The sequence below is a fragment of the Cololabis saira genome, chromosome 11 (assembly GCF_033807715.1).
Source record: "Cololabis saira isolate AMF1-May2022 chromosome 11, fColSai1.1, whole genome shotgun sequence".
In the NCBI taxonomy this organism is placed as follows: Eukaryota; Metazoa; Chordata; class Actinopteri; order Beloniformes; family Belonidae; genus Cololabis; species Cololabis saira.
The window spans coordinates 47,849,014-47,864,288 of record NC_084597.1 but is presented as its reverse complement, the minus strand read 5'-3'; the positions used below and the strand labels follow the sequence as shown (position 1 = coordinate 47,864,288).

Genomic DNA, 15,275 nt, shown 5'->3' with positions numbered 1-15,275 from the left:
ACTACCCATAATCCTCAGCTACCGTTGCTATAGAGACGACGCCAGTCCGCTTTGCTTGACAAAATCGTTTCAACTATTTATTATTATTTATATTTATATTTATATATAACTATTCTAACATTTCTAAACACGAAAGTGTCCTTGATAATTCAATAATACAATAGGTTCATGTTAAGGACATCAGTTTTAATTAGTTCTCCTTCGATTATGACATGTTATTAATGCTCAGTAGGCACAGGAGGTTTGTTATGTATTGTTATGAGGCCTATTTCGTGTCTATTTTGGAACAGTTCACTAACGCTTTGAGCTAGGAGGCTGAAATTCTAGACTCTGTATCAGGAGGTGACTTTCATCCACTGTGCGGATTTTCAGAACTGTGTGACCTTCGGAAGTGTCAAAGGTCACCGCGTCTGTTGCTTTTCGGCCTGCGAAGACTATTTTGTGTCTTTTTTTGCATAGTTCACTAACGCTTTGAGCTAAGAGGCTGAAATTCTAGGCTCTGTATCAGGAGGTGACTCTAATCCACTGTGCCGAGGTCCAGACCCATGCGACCTTCGGAAGTGCCAAAGGTCACCGTGTGTGGTGCCTTTTTCGGGCCTTTTTTGTGTGTTTTTTGAATAATTCACTAACGCTTTGAGCTGGGAGGCTGATTTTTGACTATGTTGCAATGCAAAAGGCCCTTTGCTAGGATCTTTTGGTCCTGTGGCTGTAAGACTTCCACAGAGCTAGTTGGCATTGCAGAGGGTTCACAGAGTTGAGACTTGGCAAGCCCAATCTAGGCCCCATATGGAGGCAACAGGTCAAGTTTTACTTGGTTTGGTCAAATATTGTGGCAACGGTGTCCATTCGAATGTTGGAAAAGGTGACGTTTCAAAGCCCCGCCCATCGAAAAGTACAGGTCCGATCTGCACCAAACTAACGTCTGTCTGATCAGGGGATGCCCCCAAACAACATATAAAAACATTTCTATGACTTCTGCAAGTGTTTCCTCCAAAACGTTCTGGCTGGTTAGGAGGGTGTAGAAACCTCTAGCTCTGAGAGCCTCCTGACTAATTGAACAGGGCCTATTTTGTGTCTTTTTTTGCATAGTTCACTAACGCCTTTTAGCTAGGAGTCTGAATTTTGTATATGTTGTTTGGGGGCATCCCCTGATCAGACAGACGTTAGTTTGGTGCAGATCGGACCTGTAGGAACCCTGCCACACTAAAAAAACTACAAATCTTTACGGCTTTGACTGCTTGACGGCATACGTCACTTCCCCCTCCTTCCCGATCCGCAGTCGAGACGAAAATGGGCGGGGCGTGGAGTGCAGGGCTCAGAAGAAGCTGGTAACCCGTTGCTGCGTTGTGGCTGCAGCAGCTCCACACTACAGACGTGGGGAAAAGATCGCTAATGGTTTAACTTTTCAACGGTTTCCTGCTCGGAGGCAGAACCACGGAGGCCAAGTACATGATATAACAGAGTAAAAGAGTGAAAGAGTCGTCGGCTCGCTTGGATCGCGGCTGTAACGACCAAACACCTTCCACACAGTACCACAAACACTCACACAGACCGGGTCGGATCAAAACACGGGTTTTATTCCCCACTTCGCCAGCTAAACGCAGTTGCTGGCCAGCTCTCTGCGGTGCAATTAACCCCAATCTTCAGATAAAACTAGTTTGTTGAGGAAAAAATATTAACTCTTATATGTAGCTGCAGAGGGAAAAAAATAATCTCACGAGGAAAACAAAAATATTGCTCACGCCTCGGAGCCTCTTCAACATAATATAGCAGTCAAAAAAAAAAGAAAAGAGAAGTAAGAGGGATACAAAACATGTACTGTATGTTGTACTATTATACTAATTTATTGAAACACATGGCGAGTCAAACATTTACCAAAGGAGCTGCCAAACACTCCTAAATAAGGTAGCCAGAGACAGTGGTTCTGCAGAACTGCGGCAGTAAATCCTTTCTAAAGAGTGCAGCTCCAACGAGGAGCTCCATTCTTTAGAAAGGATTAAATATGGATCCAAACCGTTATCCTTATTTTCTCCATATACCGCTCCCTGGCTTCCTTGTTTAAGGTATCCTGGTAAATTCCAGTTCCTTTCCAGCAGTTTAACATCTTTTTTTTGCGTTCCGTCTGTTCTGTTGGTGAAACAGAAAAGTCTGTCCCGTATTCATTCGCTATCAAAACAAATGCACGCGACGGGACAGGATCTTTCCGGCAGTACGCGCTGGTGCTCATGGGACACAGTGTTCTTTCTGGTAAAGCACTACCACTTTTGTCCAAAAGATGGCGCCAAACTCAACAAAAGCTGAAAGTTCCGTTGCGCTGCTTTAACAAAAAATATTTGTCTTATTTCTAGTTAAAATGTCTAATTTTAGTTAAAAAATCTCATTACAATTAAAACAAGACTCGTCACTGGAAAAAAACACAATTTTAACTTGTTTCAAGTAGATTTTCACTTAAAATAAGTAGAAGAAAATCTGCCAGTAGAACAAGATTTTTTTTGCTTGTAATAAGAAGATAAATCTTGTCCCAATGGCAGATTTTTCTACTTATTTCAAGTGAAAATTTACTTGAAACAGATGAAAATTGTCAAAGAACATATCTTTTTGGTGTTATTTTTCTGGTGATGACTCTAAATGTTGAAATAGCAGTAAAACCACATTCATTGATGAAATGACGGGATGGAAAGGAGGGATGGCAGTTTTACAGGGGGGTTATTTGGACCGTTTTTATTTCAGGAGGGGATGCCATCTCCCCTCATCCCTCCTCAACTCCAGTACTGCTGGTATACACAGCACTGGTATGGACAGCTTTTAGCAGAGGCTTCAGACTTTCTGGTGTCCGGGATCCCCACAGCTTCGCCGCGTTTCCTACGGCGTAGGCCTTGCGTCGATTTAGCGCGGAACCATAAATCAGGCTTTACGAGTGAACGTCTCACGAGGGGCAGTCGCGTTGCGACGCCACTGTAGCCAAATCGCAAGGAGAGAACAGAGTACTGTGAGCTCATGAGAAGTCCCGGTACGCCAGAGGCTAATATTGAGAAGTGGGGGTACTCCGTACCAGTGCGTACCGGCCCACTTAAAGCACTGCGCTGGATAGACTTTCTTGTGCGCTGAGAATATGCGGGCATTGTGCGATTGCGCACGCGTGCAGTTTAGAGGGAACATTGCTTATCACGGGTTCTTTTTGGAACGAACCCCCCGCGAAAAATGAGGGATTACTGTTTTGACAATATCTACACATTGCGAAACTCGCCTTGCTCTTTTGGCTCGCCATGATTGTCATGTTTTTGAACGCACGCCCTTTACGTTTCCTCCGGTCTCCGCGTGCGGGGAAAAAAAGCTTCACTGTAGCCAGAAATAACGGAGTAACGCACCGTTTGGTAACGGTAACTGAGTTACGGAATTTAAAAAGTAATGCCTTAGTGTCAGGGGCGGAGCAGGGGTCCCAGCCTAGGGGGGGCGAAGCATTCTAGATGGGCACTTGTGGTCGAAACATCCCCGTTAAAACATAAACACTAAAAAAATGCCACAGATCAGCGCCTCTGACACACAACCACAGCACGTAGGCGACACGGTCAGAACCATCACATGAGGTTTCAGCACCATGGATTTACCATTATGTCAAACCTAATTATAAGCCTAATGCAGACTTTAAGATACAAGTATCCAACTGGAGATAAAAATCAAATGACATCCAGTGACGTCTATGGAAGCTCATTTCCACCAGTAAAAGAAAAAAATAAGATGAAATCTTAGCCATAAAAATATCCCCACGGTAAGTCATAATTATGACATAAAAAGTCATAATTTCTATTATTATTTTTATCTCATAACTTTCTATCTCATAATTTCGACTTTCTGTCTCATAATTATGACTTTCTATCTCATAATTTCGATTTTCTATCTCATAATTATGACTTTCTATCTCATAATTATGACTTTCTATCTCATACTTCCGACTTTCTATCTCATACTTTCGACTTTCTATCTCATACTTTCGACTTTCTATCTCATAATTTAGACTTTATATCTCATAATTATGACTTATCGTGGGGATATTTTTATTTTTAAGGCTAAGTTTTCATCTTAGCCATAGATGTTGTATTCGCTGAGTAGATCAATTCAGACACACGTGTTCAACCTACACGACAACAGTTTACAATGTGCGACGACATGTATTTAACACAATGACGAGCAACACGGCGGTCAAACAGCAACAAACAATATAGGAAAGGCCATATATTCAGCGTCATGACAATGTTATCAGAAATAATTAATATTGTGACAGCTTACCAATGATGGTTTCATCCAGCGGTGAGCAGAAAACCACATCAAAACATATTTACTCCTTTAAGGCTCCTTCTGATGCGACAACTGGCTAAAGGCTGATTTATGGTTCCGCGTTACACCAACGCAGAGCCTACAACTTTATCCTTATGAACGCAATTGTTATATAGTCCAACCTTCCTTATTTTATTCAGAACACTTTTTTTTTCCTCTTGGGCGTGGGCCCCCACGGAGCAGTGGGCCCGGGGCGGCCGCCCCCCCTGCCCCCCCGCCTGCTCCGCTAGTGGTTAGTGTATTAGTTACCGCCAAAACTAACGGCGTTACTGTAACTGTCCCAACTAGGGCTGGGCGATATGGACCAAAAGTCATATCTGGATATTTTCTAGCTGAATTGCGATACTCAATATATATCGATATTTTTCCTGTGCCATAATTGGGGTTTCCCTCAAAGCATTATAGCATAGCATCTCTGTTAGCCTAATTTTATTCTGAGGCAAACCCTTGAAAAAACTGTCAGTTTTAATACAATGTCGTGCCAAATGTCACACATGTACCTTTATTAACAGAGGTCTGCACAATATCAAAATGTATAAAACAAATGAAATAAAAATAAACTGCCTGCATATATAGAATAAAAATGCTTCTTGAATAAAATAAAACAAATATCCCTTTCCTGCATAACAATTAAATTAAAATACACTGCAATTAATACAATGTAGACAGTAACAGGCAGACTTTTCCTTTTTTTGAGGTTGACAGTTGTGCAAATAACAAAACATTTGTGCAAATCTCAAATAAAACATTCAAGTCAATTTCTCACAAAATAAGCTATATCAAAATCATAATTTTTTTTTTTTTTTTTTAAATCGATATAAACGATATTGTCTCGTACCATATCTCGTTTGAAAATATATCGATATATAACCCTATCTTGATATATCGCCCAGCCCTAGTCCCAACACTGGTGAGCAGTAGGAAAAACGGTTTGGTAGTTTACACCACAGGGATGAATTAGCTAAATAGCGTAGCCACATCCCAGTGTCATGGACCTTCCCCATTAACCTGGACGGCTGCTGGCAGGATGCATCCTCCACGTGACGAGGTCTGACTGATGCTGGAGCTTCACGAGGTCACAGGCTGTAACTCAGCTGCAGGCGGTGGTGGAATGAAAAGCTTTAGCTTTGGCCGCCGGCTGCGCTGCTAGTCCAAGGACATGTTTCATCTCTAGTTATAGCAAGCAAATATCAAATGAGCCCCAACGACTGTGAATCTGCACGGTGAGCTAGTCTCAGCTCTTGACGGACGGCCTGCTAGGCGGCCTCGTTGACAGCTTTAGAGCCGCTGGGTCGGTGCCAGACCTGTCAGTATCTGTTGCAGGAGCGATCTGACCCGAGCCGCGGCGGCCACAGTTGGCCGTGGACCAGAAGACGTAGAGGAGAACAGGAAACCAGCGGCATCTTGGACCTGACGCTGAACTTTTGTGATAACCATTTGATCCTGTGGAGATCGAGATCACACTAACTCACTATTCTTACAGTCTAAAGCACTAAAACTCATGGATCTAGTGGCATTTCAATCTGCACAAGTAATGTTTAAAGCAAAAAATCATTCTGTACCGGATAACATTCAGAAATGATTCATTGGGAGGGAAGGGGGTTAGAATTTAAGGGGAAACCTAAACTTCAAATCTTTATTTGTGCGTACAACAAAAATACGTTTTTGTGTATCAGTTTGTGGAATTAAACTGTGGAATGGTTTGAATTTGGAGTTAAAAGAATGTACAAACATAAAACAATTTAAGAAGAAATTTTTATTTGAGGTATAAAAGTGAAGACTGTGTTTAAAGATCAGCAGCTGTGTGTGTTCTGCTATTCTGTCATCTTGTCTTTGTATGATTATATACTTAGATATACGTATTATATTTATATCATAGTTATATTATATTTATATCATAGTTATATTATATTTATATCAGTTATATTTACGATAAAGCTTACCGTATTTTCTGGACTATAAGCCGCACCTGTATATAAGCCGCATCCGCTAATGATTTTGAACTGTAAATGATGTACATGTTTGTACCTAAATAGATCCTTTCCTAACAGTGTCTTTTATTATACTTTGCTGATTAAAATGGGACAGAACCAAGAGAAAACCGGTATTTATTTATCTATTTATCTGTTTGAAATCTGCTTCTACCTACTTCTATCTGCTAAAGAAGAAGTAGCATATTCTTCTTTGCATTTATTTTGTCTTAGTTTTTATTTTAATTCCGGTTAGAGCGCCCGAGCGGTGGAAGAAAAATCCACAGAATAGCCGCACCTTTGTATAAGCCGCATGGTTGAAAACCATGCGGCTGAAAAAAGTAGCGGCTTATAGTCCAGAAAATACGGTATATCTTGTATTAAACAGGTTATTTTTGTAAAAATGGTATATATTTATAAAAATTAGTGTGTGTGTGTGTGTGTGTAATTAGTTGTGGAAAGGGGGTGGGATTAAATAAGTTTATACTTCCTCCCACTCCTTTTCGAACATGTAACTGTGTTTTGATGTTGGTTTTTTTTTCTTTATGTGGTGGAATGTAACCTTGATTTGTTTTCTTATCTTTTTTCTTGTTTTTTATACATGTTCGAAATAATCAAAAAAATGAAACGAAAATGAGAACATGGAAATTCAGTTTATCAGCTGTTCTTGTGGCAGCGTGTGATTCAAGAGGCACAAAAGAATCTGATTATTAAAGGTCCTAAAATGTGGTAAATGGGAGCATTTCTCCTTTTTTTTTTTTTTTTTCTTTCTTTTCAGAGAATGTATTCTAAAGACGGCCAAAGCCTTAGTGGAGGACACAAAGTTACTGGTCTCCGGTGCCGGAGCCAGTCAGGAGAAACTGGCCCAGGCCGCCCAGTCGTCAGTCACCACCATCACCAAACTGGCAGAGGTGGTGAAACAAGGAGCCGCCAGCCTGGGCTCTGAAGACCCGGAGACCCAGGTACCAACCCTACAACAGCTCCATTACAGTTAGAAACAAAGCAGATTATCCAGAACCAACAAATAGATTATTCATAAATTCAAATGTGCTTAAATTCTGAGATTTAGTGGACCTTAAAACAGCGCAATTTATGTTTAAAATCAACAACTAAACACTTCCTGACAGCATTCAGAAGCTCTTCCAAAGCAGAGTTACAAATATGAACTAAGGGGAACATCTACAGTGGGGAGAACAAGTATTTGATACACTGCCGATTTTGCAGGTTTTCCCACTTGAAAAGCATGTAGAAGTCTGTAATTTTTATCATAGGTACTCTTCAACTGTGAGTGATGGAATCTAAAAAAAAAAAATCCAGAAAAAAAAAAAATCCAGAAAATCACATTGTAGGATTTTTAAGTAATTAATTTGCATTTTATTGCATGACATAAGTATTTGATACATCAGAAAAACAGAACTTAATATTTGGTACAGAAACCTTTGTTTGCAATTACAGAGATCAGACGTTTCCTGTAGTTCTTGACCAGGTTTGCACACACTGCAGCAGGGATTTTGGCCCACTCCTCCATACAGATCTTCTCCAGATCCTTCAGGTTTCGGGGCTGTCGCTGGGCAATACGGACTTTCAGCTCCCTCCAAAGATTTTCTATTGGGTTCAGGTCTGGAGACTGGCTAGGCCACTCCAGGACCTTGAAATGCTTCTTACGGAGCCACTCCTTAGTTGCTCTGGCTGTGTGTTTCGGGTCGTTGTCATGCTGGAAGACCCAGCCACGACCCATCTTCAATGCTCTTAATGAGGGAAGGAGGTTGTTGGCCAAGATCTCGCGATACATGGCCCCATCCATCCTCCCCTCAATACGGTGCAGTCGTCCTGTCCCCTTTGCAGAAAAGCATCCCCAAAGAATGATGTTTCCACCTCCATGCTTCACGGTTGGGATGGTGTTCTTGGGGTTGTACTCATCCTTCTTCTTCCTCCAAACACGGCGAATGGAGTTTAGACCAAAAAGCTCTATTTTAGTCTCATCAGACCACATGACCTTCTCCCATTCCTCCTCTGGATCATCCAGATGGTCATTGGCAAACTTCAGACGGGCCTTGGCATGCACTGGCTTGAGCAGGGGGACCTTGCGTGCGCTGCAGGATTTTAATCCATGACGGCGTAGTGTGTTACTAATGGTTTTCTTTGAGACTGTGGTCCCAGCTCTCTTCAGGTCATTGACCAGGTCCTGCCGTGTAGTTCTGGGCTGATCCCTTACCTTCCTCATGATCATTGATGCCCCACGAGGTGAGATTTTGCATGGAGCCCCAGACCGAGGGAGATTGACCGTCATCTTGAACTTCTTCCATTTTCTAATAATTGCGCCAACAGTTGTTGCCTTCTCACCAAGCTGCTAGCCTATTGTCCTGTAGCCCATCCCAGCCTTGTGCAGGTCTACAATTTCATCCCTGATGTCCTTACACAGCTCTCTGGTCTTGGCCATTGTGGAGAGGTTGGAGTTTGTTTGATTGAGTGTGTGGACAGGTGTCTTTTATACAGGTAACAAGTTCAAACAGGTGCAGTTAATACAGGTAATGAGTGGAGAACAGGAGGGCTTCTTAAAGAAGAACTAACAGGTCTGTGAGAGCCGGAAGTCTTCTGGTCTTCTGACTGGTTGACAGGTGATCAAATACTTATGTCATGCAATAAAATGCAAATTAATTACTTAAAAATCATACAATGTGATTTTCTGGATTTTTTTTTTAGATTCCATCACTCACAGTTGAAGAGTACCTATGATAAGAATTACAGACTTCTACATGCTTTTCAAGTGGGAAAACCTGCAAAATTGGCAGTGTATCAAATACTTGTTCTTCCCACTGTGTGTATATATATATATATATATATATATATATATACACACACATACATACATACATACATACATACATACATACATACACCAAAAAATAATAGTTTAAAATTTAAACTAAACTAAACGAAACAAAAAAAAAAAAGTTCAGACAAGTCCAGCTCAAACTGCACGTTAACCACTTGGGCTCCGGCTGCGTGAAGGCTGAACTTATCTGCTCTGATCCCGACAGGTGGTCTTGATCAATGCAGTGAAGGACGTGGCCAAAGCTCTGGGCAACCTCATCAGCGCCACGAAGGCAGCAGCAGGAAAACCGCACGACGACCCCAGCATGCTCCAGCTGAAGAGCTCGGCTAAGGTGAGACACAGCACGCAGGTCAGACCCATAGATATATGTACGTAGACGCCCCATCCAGCGCTGAGCCGTACGTCAACGTCACCGCTAGGGGTGTGCAAACAAGGGTACCTCACGATTCGATTTCGATTATTGGAGCTTCGATTCTTTGATTCTTCGATTATAACGATTGTCGATGCCACGATTCTTCGATTATTGTGATTTTTAATGCTTTTTTCCATACAAGATTGATTTTGTCTTCATCTGTGGCTACATTTGTAAATAAATAGCCAATCAATTAACTCAGTTCCTCTAACAACACTCATTAAGTAAATAACAAGGTTTTTTGAACATTTGACATGTATTTTTCAAAGACACAAAATAATTTATTTTATGACTATGTAAACATTTGCTCTTTGACTTACTTAACTTTGACCAGGGAAAGCTGCACTTGCATGAGAGCGCCCTCTATTGGTGGAAAACACTGAAAACGGTCAAGCCCTGGATTTAATGAGTTCATTAATTCAAGTAAACAAGATATGAACTTAGTGTAAACATATCTGCCATATTTCAAGTGAATAATAAGAAATGTGCATTCTTGAAAATGAAATGATTTAGCAGCTTATTCAGTCTGGAATCTGGATAGGATAACTTAAAAAAAAAAAAAAAAAAAAAAAAAAAAAAATTTAATTAATCGATTCCAAATCGTCACGTGACGCATCGCGATGCATCAACACATCGATGAATTGCACCCACCTCTAGTCACCGCCATATTGGATGTTCAAGACTGCGCTGGAAACGAATAAAAGTAAATGGACTTATTTTCATAAAGCGCCTTTCTACAAAGAAATGTACGTTTTACGTCTCATTTATTCATTCACACACGCACTAATATACTTGGGAAACAGTTAAGCACCAACTATAATATATTTAATTTTCTCAGATGGCAAAAATAAGAACTTTATTGATCCCACATAGGAGTAATTCATGTTATATCAGCTATAGAGATAAAAATAAGAAAAATAGAGAAACATATTTTCTCATCAACAAAACAAATTTTAAATTTTCCGAGTAACAAAATAACATATTTGAACCATTTTTCAGACATAAAATATGTTTTGTTGATGAGAAAATGTTTCTCTCTGTAGAATTAAAGATAGGGTAAGTAATTTCTAGAGGACATCCATATGCTTATATTTGAGACAAGAGTGTTGCACATTTTTTTGTTATTAAACCTTTTTATTAGAGAAATAAAGTCAGTTATACAAGTTGCATGTCATTACAGTAGGGCTGAAACGATTCCTCGAATAATTTGAGTAATTTGATTACAAAAAAATGATGGAGGAATGTTCTCTGCCTCGAGGAATGGTTTAATTTTGCAGCTCAAAGCAGGTATTTCACCCAGACTAGGTTTAATGCGGCACAACGCGCTGACGCCACGCACGAAAAGGAAGAATAAAGAGGTGGATATGTTTGGTTTTTGTAACTTGCTCAGGCATAGAGATATATATATATATATATATTATATATCTATATGCTCAGGCAGTCTGCAATGGCCCAAACGGGAGACACATGTAGCTCAGTGCTTAACTTTTTTTAATCCACTCTATATTCTTCTGGTCCGTTCTCCTATATGTTCCCCCTCTAACCCGGTACATACATAGGTTCCTCTAAACATCTGTTCCCGCTACAGTTTTAACTAAAAGAAAATGTGCTCCAATATAGCAGGTCTCATCATTTTATTTTGAACACTGCCAAAACTCAAAATCTTAAAGACTAACTTAAAAAACTTAACTAGAACTTAGAATTTGCTTGACACAAATTAAAGTTCAATTGAAACACGTGGGAAAAACATCTAACCTTTTAAGTGATGTGTGTTATCAGGTGTAATGGCATTTTTAGGTTAGAAATAAGAACATTTCTTGGTAAGATCCTTAGTTTTTTGAGTGAAGGCAGTGAATTTGGTCAACTGGTGTAAGTTCAGGGTTTTTAAATGCACAGCCATGAACCTACTGGATTATATAATTTAGTCTTAGTAATGTCAATTAACTCTTTAACTAAACAAAAATATCCATGGAATTTTCAGTAGAATACTCGATTACTAAAATATTTGATAGCTGCAGCCCTACATTACAGTATAAATCGAGGCATTTGTAAGGGGATAGCAAAAAAAGGGATTTTCACTTTCGTCCCTCAAACATTCTGAGAAGTCACCTTAAAATACTAAATACCCCCCCTCCAGAAAAAATGTATAAATAAACTTCTTTGGTACACCATCAGCACAAGTTATTGGTCGACAACAATAGTTATAGAACCAATATATACATTTACCTCATTGTAGCACGGCGAGTGCTACGGGGCCCGACCGACAGGATAGAGAGGACACGGAGTTTAGTGCAGAGCCCTTTTATTCACCAGAACACCCAAGACACGTGCTTCCAGCTCCTTCACAGCAGACATCAGCAGCAGCTCCTCCGACCTCTTTATAAGGCTGGCAGGGTGGAGAGGTGGACGGGCCACACCTGTGTCCCGTCAGCCTGAGTGGCTGCAGCTCCTCCACTCTGCCACACTCATGTAAACTCTTTGACATCTGTACTGATAATAATAAACAATATCATTGTAAAACAGTAAAATATTGCATCCAACTATAACTTATGAAAAGAAAAAATTAAATAAAGTTAAGAAAAATAGCAAACAAACAGAACAGAACTATCTGAGTGGAGTTGGGAACTGGGGTTTGTTTTAATTATGCATCATTCAGTAATATATTTAGATGTTGTGATAAAACTTATCCAGTTTTCCCAGAGACTATCAAACTGGTTTTGTTCTTTGTTCTGTCTTGAAAAAAAAAGTTAGCTTCTCCATTTTAAAGATATCCTGAACAACCTTAATCCAATCTTCAACTGTTGGAGAATTCTTTGACAAACAGTTCCTTGTGATCGCTTTTTTGCAAGCTAGTGATAAAATATTGTGTAAGTATTTGTTTTCTCACTGCAAAAATTCAAAATCTTAACAAGAATATTTGTCTTATTTCTAGTTAAAATGTCTCATTTTTAGTCAAAAAATCTCATTACACTTAAAACAAGACTCATCACTGGAAAAAACAACAATTTTCACCTGTTTCAAGTAGATTTTCACTTAAAATAAGTAGAAAAATCTGCCAGTGGAACAAGATTTTTTTGTAATGAGAAGATAAATCCTGTTCCACTGGCAGATTTTTCTACTTATTTCAAGTGAAAATTCACCTGAAACACGTGAAAATTGTCAAATAAGTTATTTTTCTGGTGATGACTCTTGTTTTAAGTGTAATTAGATTTTTTGACTAAAAATGAGACATTTTAACTAGAAATAAGACAAATATTCCTGGTAAGATTTTGAGTTTTTGCAGTGCAGGCCCGTTGACAGTGTCCGGTATTAAATGTTGCACTTTTTTTAAACAATAAAAGTCTTTTGTTAGATGTGCTGCATCAGTTTTTCAGACATTAATCAGTCTAGTCTGTGCTTGTGTGATCCGTCTGTTGCAGGTGATGGTGACCAACGTAACGTCTCTGCTGAAGACCGTGAAGGCAGTGGAGGATGAAGCCACGAAAGGCACCAGGGCATTGGAGGCCACTATTGAGCACATCAAGCAGGAGCTGACTGTGAGTGGAGTCCATGTTTCCGTACGACTCTGAACTGATCCAACCATTGAAATTCTACTGAAACGATAAACACAAAAAGAGTGAAGAGTCTCACTTTCGATCGTCTGGGTTTTGCAAACACAGGTGTTCTGTAGTTCTGACCCGCCATCAAAAACAACCACACCGGAGGAGTTCATCCGCACGACTAAAGGGATCACCATGGCAACAGCCAAAGCCGTGGCTGCTGGGAACTCTTGTCGTCAGGAGGATATCATTGCCACAGCCAACCTGAGCAGAAGAGCCATCGCCGACATGCTGCACTCCTGCAAAGTAGGAACGTTTTTAGTTTAAATCTTGTGATTTAAGTTTTTCCAGAGGCTGAGAAAAGAAAGATTTCATGGATAAGTTTGAAGGTCCTTTCAGTGCTTTTGGACTCATTAAAATGCATTAAATAGAGGACAGTGAGCGGAAGATGCTGGATTTACCTCACCGGGATGTCCAGCAGTCGCAGGTTGGGAAGTTGCTACATCAAGTTGAAGAACACTGCAAAAACTCAAAATCTTAACAAGAATATTTGTCTTTTTTCTATTTAAAATGTGTAATTTTTAAAATAAGTAGAAAAATCTGCCAGTGGAACAAGATTCTTTTGCTTGTATTGAGAAGATAATTATTTCAAGTGAAAATCTACTTGAAACAGGTGAAAATTGTCAAATAACAAGTTATTTTTCTTTTTTTTTTTCCAGTGATGACTCTTGTTTTGAGTGTAATGAGATTTTTTGACTAAAAATGAGACATTTTAACTAGAAATAAGACAAATATTCCTGGTAAGATTTTGAGTTTTTGCAGTGAATCGAAGCCTCTTGGGGTTTTCAATTCAATTCAATTCAATTTTATTTATATAGCGTCTAATACAACAGATGTTGTCTCTAGACGCTTTCCAGAGATCCAGAACATGAACATAAACATAAACATAAACATAAACATAAACCCCCGAGCAATTATTATATAAACAATGGCAGGTAAAAACTCTCATAGTGGGAGAAAAGCCTTAAGCCAAACAGTGGCAAGGAAAAACTCCTCCTTTAGGAGGAAGAAACCTTGAGCAGGACCAGGCTCGTTTTATCCTGGTCTGATAGATATAGAAAGATGTAAGGTTTGAAAACGATCCAAGGTTCCCTCTCATCCACGCTGCGGCCGCTCCAACTGCCTTTGGGTGCAGCTGGCTAGTGCTGCGACCAATCAGAGCCCCAGACAAGGTGGTGTTCGTGGCCCTGATTGGCGAAAATCTCCCGTTGACAAGCCAACACAAGAGAAAGACAAAGACAAGAGAGTGTAGAAGAGTAAATTAAACTTGGCCGCAGCCTGTCAGCAACACAGCGAGCACATCTACCATGCAGGGGAATATTTGGGTGTCCGAGGTCCCAATCTTCTACAGTGTTTACATTCAGACATCCAGACTCCCTCTACAGGATTGGACTGATCTGATCTAGTTAACAAGCTCAAACAAAGGACGGTTAGACGTACCTGCAAAGCAAAGTTAAATTAACCAGAAGTACATCTAGATCAGGGGTCGGCAACCCGCGGCTCTAGAGCCGCATGCGGCTCTTTAGCGCCGCCCTAGCGGCTTCCTGGAGCTTTTTTAAATATGTTTGACCTTTTTTTTTCTTTTTTTCTTCTTTTTTTTCCTTTTTTTTCTTTTTTTCTCTTTTTAATCCTTTTTTTCTTATTTTCCTTTTTTCTTTTTCTTCTCTTTTTCCTTTTTTTCTTTTTCTTTTTTCCTTTTTTTTCTTTTTTTTCCCTTTTTTTCTCTTTTTATTTCTTCTTTTCTTTTTTTTCTTCTTTTCCTTTTTTCTTTTTTCTTCTCTTTTTCCTTTTTTTCTCTTTTTTTCTTCCTTTTTCCTTTTTTAATCTCGACATTTCGACTTTTTTCTAAAAATTTTGACTTTTCTCAACATTTCGACTTTTTTCCTCGACATTTCGACTTTTTTCTCGACATTTTGACTTTTTTCATGAAATTTTGACTATTTCCTCGACATTTAGACTTTTTTACTCAACATTTAGACTTTTTTCTCGAAGTGCATTATGAAAGAAAAATGAAAATCTTCCCCCAGTTATAACTAATAAAGATACATGCAGCATGTGTTGTCTTCATTCTAAGGCTTATACAAGACTTTTTTGCGGCTCCAGACATATTTGCTTTTTTTTGT

General features: G+C 39.6%; 1 protein-coding gene across 1 annotated transcript in view; it reads left to right on the top strand.

Moving 5' to 3' along the window:
• Positions 1-15,275, top strand: part of tln1 (talin 1) — a 256,414-nt gene that overhangs the window by 200,529 nt on the left and 40,610 nt on the right. Inside the window, 4 exon segments of the mRNA XM_061734635.1 lie at positions 7,084-7,267; positions 9,347-9,472; positions 12,973-13,089; positions 13,213-13,398. Coding sequence (XP_061590619.1) covers positions 7,084-7,267; positions 9,347-9,472; positions 12,973-13,089; positions 13,213-13,398 — 613 coding nt within the window.